The sequence below is a fragment of the Ranitomeya variabilis genome, chromosome 4 (genome assembly GCF_051348905.1).
Source record: "Ranitomeya variabilis isolate aRanVar5 chromosome 4, aRanVar5.hap1, whole genome shotgun sequence".
Lineage (NCBI taxonomy): Eukaryota > Metazoa > Chordata > Amphibia > Anura > Dendrobatidae > Ranitomeya > Ranitomeya variabilis.
In genome coordinates, this window is record NC_135235.1 from 496,134,169 (window position 1) to 496,149,037 (window position 14,869).

At 46.2% G+C, this 14,869-nt stretch overlaps 1 protein-coding gene across 1 annotated transcript in view; it reads left to right on the forward strand.

Annotated features, from left to right (window-relative positions):
- COASY (Coenzyme A synthase) overlaps nucleotides 1–14,382 on the forward strand; it is a 44,574-nt gene extending 30,192 nt beyond the window's left edge. The window contains exons 8-10 of the mRNA XM_077251986.1: nucleotides 5,906–6,003; nucleotides 6,465–6,611; nucleotides 13,750–14,382. Of these exons, the coding sequence (XP_077108101.1) occupies nucleotides 5,906–6,003; nucleotides 6,465–6,611; nucleotides 13,750–13,833 (329 nt within the window). The 3' untranslated portion in view covers nucleotides 13,834–14,382. The remainder of the gene's footprint in view (nucleotides 1–5,905; nucleotides 6,004–6,464; nucleotides 6,612–13,749) is intronic.
- The last annotated feature ends 487 nt before the right edge of the window (nucleotides 14,383–14,869 follow it).

Sequence of the window (14,869 nt, forward strand, 5' to 3'; positions counted from 1 at the left end):
CCAGGTGCACAGCCGGACATATTATGTATGGCGTCCGTGCAGCCCCCCTCTGCATCACCACTGATATAGCGGATGACGCATGGCGGCAGAAGCTCTCCACCCCCTCCCTGACTATTGCGACGGTGGATTGAGCACCGGCCCACCGCATCTACCGTGAGTACACTGCGGGGGGCCGAGGCGCTTGGGGGGTCCTGGTCCCAGGGGTATGGGAGGTCCGCACCTTAAAGCCCGGGTCCGTGGGTGGTCTGCAGTGCGGCAATTCCTTCAGAGAGTGTGGCTTAAGAATGGCGCTAATAGCGGTCGCGGCGCCGCAGGCCGCAACCGCAGGTTTAAAATTTAGCCCCCGGCTTTTCCCCTTCATACAGGCTGGAGTTTTGGCCACGCCCACCGGCAGTTACCGCCGCCCACTCTTTCTGGCGCTTCTCGTTCCCTGAGAGACACTCTCACTTCCTGATCTCGGTAGCCATCTTGGTACACCCACAGGGCTGATGCTGCAGCACTGCTCCAGCCTTTTCAATCACAGCCTTCAGGACTAGCGATTCCTGTGCATAACTCCCGTGGCATTACACTGCGGACCTCCCCTGGGGACTCAAGACACAGGACCATGGGTAAGCTCCAGAAACATAGCTTAACCCTTCCCCTGTTAGTAAGCGCTCTCCTTGAGGCTATGCTATGCCTCAATCAAAGCCTCAAAAAGTCTGGGAAAACCCACACTATGTTTTTTGCGGCATGTACCGCTCGTAAGGTGTCACTATCCCGCGGTCACAATACTGCATTATGCACAGCTTGTGAACCGGTGACTGCTCAGGAACCACCTGTTACTGATACCGAACCCTGTGAGCCTAGTCCCCCTAAGTGGGCTACCTCCCTTACCCGGTCTATGGCATCCCTGGCAAAAGCGTTAGAATCGTTCCGAGACCCCCCCTCTAACCAGGGCACTATTTCAGACGACGCTTCCGATGATCAGTACCTCTTGTACTTCAGGGGTCGTACCTTGCCAAGGAGCTCTCGCTCTTCCAGGAACAGGACTCATGCCATATCCTCAGACCATCACCGGGATTCGGGTTCTGAGAGCTCCATTTCTCGCTCCCCTTCCATTGGGGCTAGTAGAGAACCTGTTTCAGAGGACGATTCTGATACGTCCCTAGATCAGGAATTTCATCATGATCAGGAGACTCTCAACTCTCTCATTGAGTCAGTGAATAAGGCTTTGAAGCTTGAGGAGGAACCTTTATCTAAAATGGATCATGCCGTGTCCTTTAAGAGGACCAAGCGAGCTCACAGAATGTTCGCCACACTCCTGAATTTAAGGAAACCGTTGATTCTCGCAAGATCCATCCAGATAAACGTTTCACAGGGCAAACCCATGGAGTCAAAATATTCCTTTGCCCAGGATCCAAGAAAAGATTGGTCGCAGTCTCCCCCGATCGCACCTGGCTAATAAATCTGTTTTATCCTCCTCGGAGGGCGCCTCTATTAAAAGACCCAAACGATCATCAGATTGGCAATATGGCGCGGTCAGCCTTTGAGGCCTCAGTAGCCGCACTCTTCCAATCTTTTGCCGCTACGTGGGTGGCTAAGGCTATGACCCACTGGGCTGAGGTCTTGTCTTCAGCGGTGCTGGATACCAATCTATCCCTCGGGATAGCGGGCCTCGCTACTCAGATAGCCAGAGTTGGAGACGTCATAGTAACCGCGTCCCTGGATGCCGCTAACTGCGCTTCTCAAGCAGCAGCAAACGCCATCACCATCCAGAGGTCCTTATGGCTCAGGGACTGGCGTGCGGATTCTGCTTCCAAAAAGTCATTGACTTCTCTACCATATTAGAGCGGTCGCCTTTTTTGGCGAAAAGCTCAACCAATTGATTTCCGACGCCACTGGAGGGGAGAGTAAATTTCTTCCACAACCACAGGCTCGGTCCCGATATTTTATTTTATTTATTTTTTTTTTCGTTACAACTCCAACTGGTCCTCTACTTCCACATCTCCCGGTTCCGGCTGGGCACAACGTGCAGACAGAGGTTTCCAGACATCTGATACCCCTTTCCCTTGATGGAAGGGCAGGCCTAGGCAGTCGGGACCCAGAGGCTCCAGAATGTGCAGATCTTCCACACAATGACTCCTTGTGGTATCCGAGGGACACCCTCAAAGTAGGTGGCCGCCTGCTTTCCTTCAGTTCTGCGTGGCTCTCGGACATTCACGACGAGTGGATCTGCGACTTGGTGTTCTCCCAGGGCAAAAGCTTCAGAGTTCTTCCAAGCTATATGCTCTCTGAGTAAAGACGGACTTATTATTCCGGTCCCTCAAAGCGAACGGTTTCAAGGTTTTTTATTCAAAGCTCTTCATGGTTCCAAAGAAGGACACTACAGTATGGCCCATACTGGACCTAAAACTGCTGAACACGTTCGTCAGGATGCCACGGTTCCAGATGGAATCACTTCGTTCTCTCATCGCCTCCTTGGGAAAAGGCGAGTTTCTGGCATCTATAGACATCCAGGACGCATACTTCTACATTTCTATTTTACCTTCCCACTAAAGGTTTTCTTTTCTTCGCAGTTCAGGAACAACAGCTCTGCTCTTCGGCCTTGCCATCGCCCCCAGGGTACTCACAAAGGTCATGGCAGCTGCAGTGGCCATACTCCACTCCCGAGGAGTGGTAGTGCTACCTTATCTTGACGATATCCTCATCAAAGGCCCCTCTTTCCGCACCTGCAAGGAGGCCATGAACATCACAATAGATACTCTTTCTCGTCTGGGTTGGAAGATAAACTTTAAAAAAAAAATAAAAATCTTCCCCAGTACCGGCTCAGCGAATTTCCTCTCTAAGATTGATACTGGACTCGTCCCAGGGGTTGGTGCTTCTTCCCCTGGAAAAGATCTCAGCCTTACAGCGGGAAGCTCAGAAGCTCTTCCAATCGCATACTCACTCTCTGCGTTTTCAGTATGGAACTCCTCGGCAGGATGGTAGCAGCCTTGGAGGAGGTTCCATTTGCCCAAATACACCTCCGTCCCTTACAGCATGCCCTCCTGGCCGTTGGGGACAGGAACCCGCTCTTCCTCGCCCATAGGTTCTTCTTTCCCCAGCGAGTCAGACAGTTTCTCAGGTGGCGGACATTAAAGTCCTCCCTGAATCAAGGGAAGTCTTTTCTTCCAGTACATTGGCTAGTTGTGACAGATGCCAGTCTTCTAGGCTGGGGAGCGGTGTTCTTACATCACACTGCTCAGGGCCGCCGGTCACTTCAGGAATCACGCCTTCTGACTAACATCTTAGAAATTCGGGCAATCAGGTTAGCTCTTCTCCAATTCTATCCCTTCCTGGCGAGTCGTCCCATCAGGATGCAGTCAGACCATGCCACTGCAGTGACATACATCAACCGGCAAGGGGGAACCTACAGCATGGCAGCCATGAACGACATTCTCTGTTGGGCCGAGGAAAACCGCTCAATGACTTCTGCGGTTCACATCCCGGGAGTGGACAATTTGGGAGGAAGATTTCCTCAGTCGTCAAGGCCTCGACTCCGGGGAGTGGTCTCTTCATCCGGAGATTTTCCACCAGATCTGCTGTCGTTGGAGCTCCCCTGACGGGGATTTGATGGCCTTACGGCTAAATTCCAAGGTTCCCGACTTCATAGCTCAGTCCCACGATCCAGCAGCAATCGGGGCAGATGCACTTGTACTTCAGTGGCGTCATTTTCGGCTTCCGTACATATTTCCCCCACTCCCTTACTGCCGAGAGTCATCAGGAAGATCAGAGCGGAGGGAGTACCGGTAATCCTGATTGCGCCAGATTGGCACGCCGGGCGTGGTACGCGGAACTAGTTCAACTAGTCGCTGATGTTCACTGGCAATTACAGAATCGCGCAGACCTCCTTTCACAGGGCCCCGTTTACCACGAGAACTCCGAGGCCCTGTGTTTGACGGCATGGCCGTTGAGTCCTGGGTTCCAAACCAGGCAGGTTTCTCTCCGGAAGTCATCTCTACCATGATCAGCGCCAGAAAGCCTACGTCTATGCGCATTTATCATCGCATTTAGAAAATCTTCTTTTCCTGGTGCAACGACCGGGGTCGTTCTCCTCTTGCATTTTCCATTCCTTCCACCCTCAAATTTTTACAAACGGGTTTGGACTTAGGTCTCGCCCTTAGTTCTCTCAAGGGGCAGTTTTCAGCCCTAACCGTTCTTTTTTGTCTAAGTAGTGAAAAAAAATTCCAAACTTTGTTAGAAAAAAAATAAAAATTGCGCCATTTTCCGATGCCCGTAGTGTCCCCATTTCTCGGGTTGGGTGAGGGCTTATTATTTTGCGTGCCGAGCTGACTTTTTTAAATATACAACTTTGGTTCAGATGCGATCTTTTGATTGCCCGTTATTGCATTATAATGGAATGTTGCGGGACCAAAAAAACGTAATTCTGGCGTCTTTACTTTTTTTCTCGTTACGCCATTTAGCGATCAGGTTAATTCCAAATATGTGTATGTTTTTGATTTTTTTTTTTTTTTTGTTTTATTTTGAATTATATATTTTTTTTTTTTTTATTTTTTTTTCACTTTTGGCATGCTTCAATAGTTTCCATGGGAGACTAGAAGCTGCCCGATCGCCTCTGCTACATACAGGCGCTGATCAGATCGCCTGTATGTAGCAGAATTGCTGACTTGCTATGAGCACCAACCACCAGGCGGTGCTCATAGCAATCTGGCAGTGACAACCATAGGGGTCTGCTGGAGACCTCTGGTTGTCATGCCAACCCATCGGCGGGTCATGTGACATGGGCGCCGGTGGGCTGGATTTCCGGCGCGCTTGCTGGAGGCACGTGTTAAATGCCGCTGTCAGTCTGACAGCGGCATTTAATAGGTTAACAGCCGCATGTGGATTGTGATTCCTCCTGAAGCTGTTAGCCGTTCAAAACAGCTAACGTGCCGGTAAAGATGTGGGCTCACCGCCGGAGCACACATCAAAGGGAGAGTTTCCGACATCGTTACGCCTGATGTCTGAAAGGGGTTAAAATGGGGGACCACCCAAAAAAAATGACGTTGGGTCCCCCTATAATTAATAACCAGCAAAGGCTTTGCGGACAGCTGCGGACTGATATTAACTAGGAAGGAGCCATGGATACTGGTCCCCCACTCCCCCAGGCTAAAAATATCAGCTCTCGGCTGCCCCCAAAAAGGCGCATCTCTAAAATGTGCCAATTCTGGCACTTAGCCTTGCTCTTCCTACTTCCCCTGTAGCGGTGGCAAGTGGCGTGATGGTGGGGGGAGGTTGATGTCACCTTTGTATTGTCAGGTGACATCAAGCCCCAAGGTTAGTAATGGAGAGGCTTCAATAAGACGCCCCCATTACTAACCCCATAGTGATATTATAAAAAAACACACACCCAGAATAAAGTCCTTTAATTGAAAGAATGACACACTCCTTTAATAAATCTTAATTAAACCATGCTTACGACCTCGCCCATTCCTCTGATGCCCTTGTCGTCTGCAAAAGAGCTAAAACTAAAAAACAACAATATTCCTCACCTTTCCGCAGAGATGCTGCTAATTAATTTGTCCCCTGACGGGTCTAGCTCTGCTACATCTAGATGGCAGGCTCCATGGTTGCATGATGCGACCATAAAGCCTGTCATCCAGCAGAGAGACTGAGCAACTTGTGCCCATTGTTTCCCTGTGAACTGCTATTCCCTGTCTGAGGGCACCGCGAGCGTGAGAAAGTTCTCCTGCTCACGGTGCCGTCAAATAGGTCCTGCCGAGTTCACATTCAATTAACTCCCTTCACCTTTCCGACATCAGCGTGAGCACCGTAGGAAATTTTCCCACGGCACTCGCGCTGACGTCACATAGGTGACGTGGGATTCAGTTGTAAATACATGGTGGTCTTATGTTACACTGAGACTAAGCATGTTAATTTAATCCAGGTATTTCGGTTTGTGTGATGGATGCTGCTGTTCTTCTGGAGGCCGGGTGGAATGAAATGGTTCATGAGGTGTGGACCGTAATTATACCAGAACAAGAGGTAAGAGTAACTTTCGCAATAAGAAGGGTTCTGATTACAGTACTTATCTTAGACCCTTTTCCCCCTCACCTCCACACACATTGCCTCCTAGTGGTGTGGCCCACAGGCAGCCCAAAATGAGTTTAAGGTAGCAGGAAAATGGTGTCCTGTACCAAAGAAACAGAACACAACAGTTTCATGAAGTATATAAGGAAACACTCCAAAGAAGCAGTGATTTTGTTCTGTTTTCAACTGACGGAAAGTTTTCAGTCTGTAGAATACTAGTTAATGGGTAATTATGGTACATGTAACTCATGCCAACCTACCCTCCAGCAATGCATCAGTTGTGGGCCAGCTAACCAGATAGTCTGATCCAGTTTTATTATTAATTTCTTAAAATTCTTGTGTTAAAGTCTATAAACTATTAATAAACCCCCTGACTGTCCAGTCTCTGATATCTCCTCTGTGTTTGGCTACTTTAGGCTATTTCCCGTATAATAAAACGAGATGGCGTCAGTGAAGAAGCTGCAAAGAACAGATTGGCAAGCCAGATGTCCAATAGGGAGCGGGTAAAGGCATCAAATGTTGTCCTGTCCACACTTTGGGAACCAGAGATCACACAGAAACAGGTAATATGTAGACTCATTCACCTTCCCAAATCTTTTGACTTTCCAAAATCTCTGACATGCCCAATTTTCCCTTTTTTTAATATCTTCAACTTAGGCACATCTTTACTGCACAGTTTAACTCCCATCAAATACAATTAGGTTGCACAAAGCTAGCGTTGTTTGTTGAGTTTGACAGACATGGCTAAAGGTACCTTCACACTAAGCGACGCTGCAGCGATACAGACAACGATGCCGATCGCTGCAGCGTTGCTGTTTGGTCGCTGGAGAGCTGTCACACAGACAGCTCTCCAGCGACCAACGATGCCGAGGTCCCTGGGTAACCAGGGTAAACATCGGGTTACTAAGCGCAGGGCCGCGCTTAGTAACCCGATGTTTGCCCTGGTTACCAGTGTAAAATGTAAAAAAAACAAACACTACATACTCACATTCGCGTCCTCCGGCGTCCGCTTCCTGCACTGACTGAGCGCCGGCCCTAACAGCAGAGCGGTGACGTCACCACTGCGCTCTGCTTTTACTTTACGGCCGGCACTCAGTCAGTGCGGGAAGCGGACGGCAGGGGACGTGAAGGTGAGTATGTACTGTTTGGTTTTTTTTACATTTTACACTGGTAACCAGGGTAAACATCGGGTTACTAAGCGCGGCCCTGCGCTTAGTAACCAGATATTTACCCTGGTTACCATTGTAAAACATTGCTGGCATCGTTGCTTTTGCTGTCAAACACGACGATACACGCCGATCTGACGACCAAATAAAGTTCTGAACTTTCAGCAACGACCAGTGATATCACAGCAGGATCCAGATCGCTGCTGCGTGTCAAACTCAACGATATCGCTAGCCAGGACGCTGCAACGTCACGGATCGCTAGCGATATCGTTTAGTGTGAAGGTACCTTAAACCTTTGACGTTTACATACAATTTTTTTTTTAACTACATCTTACCTAAACCTTTTGCAAATACCATGATTAAGTGGAGGGTGACTTACTGGAGCTTGATGATGGTAATTATTGAAAAGTAAAGTACTCATTTTTGTGTTCGGTTGTGATCTGAAAAGATATTACAAAATAGATTTACTACATGCTGACTAGACTGCAGAAAATGGCCATTTCTGATTCCTAATCTTTTATACATTGATCCTGCCCTGAGCTCCCACCATTCTAGTAAGAGATGGTCCCTTTCATACATACCCATTTTGAGTTCCCTAGAGTCCTCTCCCCACAAGAGTGCCTCCAAAGGGTCTTGGATGATTTGATCCAGAATTCCTACAAATAGTCTTCTTTTGCATTCTTCTATTGTGTTGCCAGGAAAGTGGTCCTAATAATGTGGAAGTTGACTTGTAAAGTACTTTTGTAGACGTGAATATACATTTTATAGCCAATGTCACGGTAAGGCCCTCATGCAGTCTCCTCCTTGACGTGAGGTGGGGGACTAAATGGGGTCCACGTCATTTTACACCTCCGTCTCAGTCACCTCTCATTCAGGCTATAAATTGAACACAATGTATGCCCAACCAGTCCACACTCCCAAGACTTTCAATGCTGCCACTATTTATCTAAAGGGAGATGACTTCCAATGTCATGCACCCAATGTACTCAATGCTCGCAGGCCATACACAGGTCACATGCACAAACTACCACTTAGTCTGTACGAAGACACTTAGGTTCTTTAGGGCAACAAGGCAAACTATTAATGTTTTCGGCTTTAACACAAAAATAATATAAAATGTACAGTGCTTAATATCTGTCAAGGATCTCAGCCTGGGAAGTCGCGCAGAGGCATCTGCTGTTATCTTTGGAGCGAACAGCTCTCTGTTCTCCCTATCGTGCGGACAATTACGCAATTGACCGACGATCAACGGAGGAGGCCACAGGCTGTTACCACTACTAGGCCGATTATTGGGAACTTACAGTGAGAGTATGGTGTGTATACACCTCCAATTCCAACGTATGAAATAAACACTGCTCAAAAAAATAAAGGGAACACTCATATAACACCTCCTAGATCTGAATGAATGAAATATTCTCATTGAATACTTTGTTCTGCACAAAGTTGAATGTGCTGACAACAAAATCACACAAAAATCATCAATCTAATCTAATTTATTAACCAATGGAGGCCTGGATTTGGAGTCTCACACAAAATTAAAGTGGAATGTAATGTCCTTCAAACCAGTCAAAATGATTCTCAGTATTGTGTGTGTGGCCTCCAAGTGACTGTATAACCTCCGTACTGTACAACGCCTGGGCATGCTCCTGATGAGGCGATGGATGGTCTCCTGCGGGATCTCCTCCCAGACCTGGACTAAAGCATCCGCCAACTCCTGGACAGTCTGTGGTGCAACATGACGTTGGTGGATGGTGCGAGACATGATGTCCCAGATGTGTTCAATTGGATTCAGGTCTGGGGAACGGACGGGCCAGTCAATAGCTTCAATGCCTTCATCTTGCAGGAATTGCTGACACACTCCAGCCACATGAGGTCTGGCATTGTCCTGCATTAGGAGGAAGCCAGGGCCAACCGCACCAGCATATGGTCTCACAAGGGGTCTGAGGATCTCATCTCGGTACCTAATGGCAGTCATGCTACCTCTGGCGAGCACATGGAGGGCTGTGCGGCCCTCCAAAGAGATGCCACCCCACACCATTACTGACCCACTGCCAAACCGGTCATGCTGAAAGATGTTGCAGGCAGCAGGTCGCTCTCCACGGCGTCTCCAGACTCTGTCACGTCTGTCACGTGCTCAGTGTGAGCCTGCTTTCATCTGTGAAGAGCACATGGTGCCAGTGGTGAATTTGCCAATCCTGGTGTTCTGTTCGAAATGCCAAGCATCCTGCACGGTGTTGGGCTGTGAGCACAACCCACATCTGTGGATGTCGGGCACTCAGACCATCCTCATGCAGTCGGTTTCTAACCGTTTGTGCAGACACATGCACATTTGTGGCCTGCTGGAGGTCATCTTGCAGGGCTCTGGCAGTGCTCCTCCTGTTCCTCCTTGCACAAAGGCTGAGGTAGCAGTCCTGCTGCTGGGTTGTTGCCCTTCTGCGGCCCAATTTACGTCTCCTGGTGTACTGGCCTGTCTCCTTGTAGCGCCGCCAGTTTCTGGACACTACGCTGACAGACACAGCAAACCTTCTTGCCACAGCTCGCATTGATGTGCCATCCTGGATGAGCTGCACTGAGCCACTTGTGTGGGTTATAGAGTCTGTCTCATGCTACCACGAGTGTGAAAGCACAACCAACATTCAAAAGTGACCAAAACATCAGCCAGAAAGCATTGGTACTGAGATGTGATCTGTGGTCCCCACCTGCAGAACCACTCCTTTATTGAGTGTGTCTTGTTAATTGCCAATAATTTCCATCTGTTGTCTATTCCATTTGCATAACAGCATGTGAAATTGATTGTCAAACAGTGTTGCTTCCTAAGTGGACAGTTTGATTTCACAGAAGTTTGATTTACTTGGAGTTTTATTCTGTTGTTTAAGTGTTCCCTTTATTTTTTTGAGCAGTGTATTTATATACCCCTGATACATTCACTGTGAACAACACAATAAACCAAGACGACTCACTGACACCATCAGTCTTGTTTTATACAGTCTGATTAGATGTCTGGTTTTAGTTCTGGTAGCGTATGGCTTTGCGCAGGTTACAGAACAAAAGGAACAGAATTATATAAAGTGCCTGATGTGCAAACAGAGAATTAAACATATAATAAAGTGGGCTATTACCTACATGATATGGAGAGTGGATGGACCCCGACTTGCCGCCCCTACGTGCGTTTCACCATGTCTTCGTCAGGAGTATTTAACTATATAGTGATGTAGAAAAGGGAGTACGCTGAGTGGAAAGGTTTAAATAGTGAATTTTATTAGTAAATTTATTTTAGAATAATAATTTTGCAAAAAAGGCAGCCATGGGTGCATCCAAACCACAACCGATTAAGTGAAATCTTGAGGGGATCTTAATTCCCTTGAGAATGCGTCATCCTAATACGCGAAACACGCGTCGGGTCTTGACGTCCGTTTTTCTTGACAGCCTGAGCCTCTCCACATAGGCACGATGTACCCTTTCCAACTATGTATTTATGTCCACTTGATTTGAGAAAAATGTCGTAATGGGTTGGTGTTGTGCTGCTCTTACCTATAAACGCATCCTACGAAGACTTCACTTGATCTGTTGTGGTTTTTATGCACCCGAGTCTGTTGTTTGCCTGTCTTTTTTACACACTTTTTTACAAATTGTTATTCTAGAAGAAATTTGCTAATAAGAATCACTATTTAAACCTTTCTACTCCACTTCTGCTTCTACATGATTGCTTGGAGTTAGTTCTTTTTGTCTGTTTTTATTGCACTAACCTTTGGTGCAGTGCTTCACATGTAATATGCAACTGGGTTTTTTGTGTTTCTATGGGGAGTTATGGTGGGGCTTGTACTGTATATAGGGGGAGATGTGGGGGTTTGTGTTGTGCTGTGTATAAGGGCTCTATGGGGGCTCTTGCTGTATATAGTAGGCTATGATATAGGGGTTATGTGGGAGCTCGTACTGGATATACGGGTGCGTCTGCATACTTCTGTTCAATGAGTGTTATAATTTTTTTTATATTAATATGTTAATATTAAGCAGAATTAATTTCATCCTATTTGTTTGGCCCTCCACGAAACTCACGGTCTCTCATCTGGCCCAATTAGAGCAGGGATGGGAAATTTATTTTCCTATTTTGCATAGCTATATTTTGCACAGCACTATACATAAGGGAAAAACTTGCACTGCGAGCTATGTGCGCTGCTATCTCTTGTGATTTTCAATCTCCAGATGTGCACAAAAGTACCTGTGTGTTAAGTCATGTGATTATCACATGATCTATCAAAGGGGATCATATGAAAAATCGTGAGATACATCATGTACCAGGGTGGAGAGGGGTGGCACGCCTTCTAAAATGCCCTTCTATTTTTTTTTTTCACCACTTAAATAAAAAAGAATCTAGACATGTTTGGTGTCTATGAACCCTTTAAAAAAAAAAAAAAAATCCCAGCACCTGAACATGTTGTTTTTTGTAAATAAAAACACGCTTTACTCCCGGTCCCTAGTGTAATGTGCTGCTGCAGTGCAGTATAGTGCAACCTCCACCAGGGGTGCTGGTGAAGGAAGAGAGGTTGTACACACAGCGTAGCAACACTGAACAGCAGCACAGGTAACGAAAGAGTAGTCAGACAAGCCAAGGTCATACACAGAGAGGTCAGCACAGTACACAGGGGCAGTCAGAAGAATAGTCAGGGACAAGCAAGAAATCAGAGCCTACCGGGAACGTGGTGACCAAAACGTGAGACGTAAGACGAAGTCAGGTTACAAACGAAGCCAGTCGGGGAGCATGGTATCAGAAACGGAAAACCAGGGACAAAGTCCAGAGATCAGATCAAGTCATACACGGATACAGGCAGTCAGAAGCACAAAGATCACTAATACAGGTCAGGGGCTCAAGCCTGGAAGCAAGAACTATCACTAACACTGGTCAGCATGCTGTGACGGACTGAAATAGCCCAGCTAGCTCCAGAACAAGGCTGAGGAGATTTTAACCCCTGCATGACCAGTCTCGAGAGAGGAAAGAAGAAGGTAAACTCCGGACTGGACCATGACACCTAGGTCCAGCATCGAGTCTGCATCTGCTCCCGGTGTCTAATATTGGCTACAGCACTACCATCACTTCAACAGCCAATCACTGAGCTCAGCGACTCTGCCCGTTTAGACAGAACACGCCGCTCAGAGCCGCTGAGCTCCCTGATTGGTTGCCTTACTGTCGACTTGATGTCAACACTGCAACCAATAAGAGAAACCAGGAGTAGTGGCGGAAATGAACTGCTTTACCTGGGAACGGTGAGTAAAACCCAGCTTGTTTGTCCATTATCATAGTAAAACTGCACCTAAGGGCTGGTATTTTTTTGAAAAGGGACAACCTCTTTAACTGGGTCTCTCCTAGTCTGATTGATAGCTCCTCAGTGTGCTTTCTCCCTGCTGCTCTCATACTGCTCAGTACAAGCTGCGGCTGTCATTCAGACTGGGTGAGTAGAGATTGAATACACTTAAATTCATGAGCCTGGTCACTATGTCGTTGGTCTAATAAAATGCTCATCTTGATGGTGGGGATAATCCCAGCATTAAGACATGGAGTTTTCAAAGTACCGGTAAATACATCAGCTTCATTGGGTCTGAGAACCATTATTGTCTACAGTTTGGATTGTGAAGTCTGTTAATAGAACTTCTTAAAAAAAAAAAATTGAATTGAGATATATATACATCATTAGAATTTTTTTTTTCTTGTTCCCCCTAGAAAGTAAAAGCTAATCAGTGGGGCTATTAAAAAGTATATCATATCCTGCAATACACAAACTCTAATATGGCTGTGTAGATGGAAAAGTTATACTTGTCAAAATGTAATATTGAAAAACAATAACCGCTTGTGCCGTCATTAAAGAGTTAGGATAAGTTCACACAGGGTGTTTTTGCTGTGTTTTTTCATGATAATTTTCAGCTGCTTTTTCCATTACCAGCAAAGCCTATGATATTTCAGAAATCTCATGCACACACATTGGTTTTTTGTATGATCAGTATTTTGTGCATTGCTGCGTTTTTTTGGACAGAGCATGTCACTTCTTTCAGCGTTTTTGCTGCGTTTTTCCAGCTTTTTTTAAGCCATTGACTTGAATGGGTGATGAAAATATGCAGCAAAAACGTAGGTATCATTATTTGCATTATTTATGTTGGTGCTGAAAATCCAAGGACATTTGCATGGACAAAGAGGAAAAAAAACGCAACAAATACGCAACAAAAAATGCACCTAAACCTGCGCAGCCTCTTTCCTGCCAAGAAGATCAGGTTTTGCTGCAGAAAAAAAAAGCAGCAAAAACACCCTGTGTGAACTTACCTTAGTGTGGCACTGCTCATCCCAGCATCGGGAGCTGCGCCATGATGATGACGCCCCACCTATAAACTACCTTACAGGGGTTGATCTTCATGTATAGAGCAAGTTCTACAAAGGCATAATGAGAAGTGAAATCGATAATGTGGTTGTGACCGTAGCCATCTCTGCTGTGTCACCCTGATCATAGGGCATGTATGGAGTGTCTCACTCATGTTTCTTACCATTTAGATCCAGAAGGCCTGGGATCTTCTCCAAGAGCGGATAAATCCACACTTTTCCAACAACAAGCCCTTTCTAAAGTCAAGATTTTAATTTTGCTATCTGCCAAACCAAGGCTGTGATGCAGTGGAACCAGGAAAATGCCCGATGGGGCACAGAGGACGACGCATGCCTTATTTTACAGTGAAATGTGACATTTTATCTCTTCACAGTTCCATCTCCGTAGACCTTTTTTTATTTTTACTACCTTTTTTTTTTTTTTACGTGTTTGATGTGTATCTGGACTGAAAAATCCTCACGGCCTACTGTAATGTTCTAAATACTCACAGGAACCAAATGACATTTTATAATTCTACACTACAATATGAAATTCTAATCACTGAACTTAATTGTCCGGGAAACTTTGGATTTCTTCTGGAATGTTAGTAAGAAAAACCCTCTTGAGTAGGGTTGAGCGACTTTTCCTTTTTTGAGGTCGAGTCGGGTTTCACGAAACCCGACTTTCTCAAAAGTCGAGTCGAGTGAAATCGGCCGATCTTCTTGAAAAGTTGGGGTTTCAGCCGAAACACGAAACCCAATGCAAGGTAATGGAAAATCTATATATTTTTATATTTACTTCAGCGCGATATATGTGAAAAGCCGGTACCCATGTCATATCACCCTTTTTTTTTTTTTGCATATTCCACACTACTAATGTTAGTAGTGTGCATGTGCAAAATTTCGGCGCTGTAGCTATTAAATTTAAGGGTTAAATCGCGGAAAAAATTGGTGTGGGCTCCCGCGCAATTTTCTCCGCCAGAGTGGTAAAGCCAGTGACTGAGGGCAGATATTAATAGCCTAGAGAGGGTCCATGGTTATTGGCCCCCCCTGGCTACAAACATCTGCCCCCAGCCACCCCAGAAAAGGCACATCTGGAAGATGCGCCTATTCTGGCACTTGGCCACTCTCTTCCCACTCCCGTGTAGCGGTGGGATATGGGGTAATGGGTTAATGCCACCTTGCTATTGTAAGGTGACATTAAGCCAGATTAATAATGGAGAGGCGTCAATTATGACACCGATCCATTATTAATCCAATTGTATGAAATGGTTAAAAAAAACACACACACAATATTGCAAAGTATTTTAAT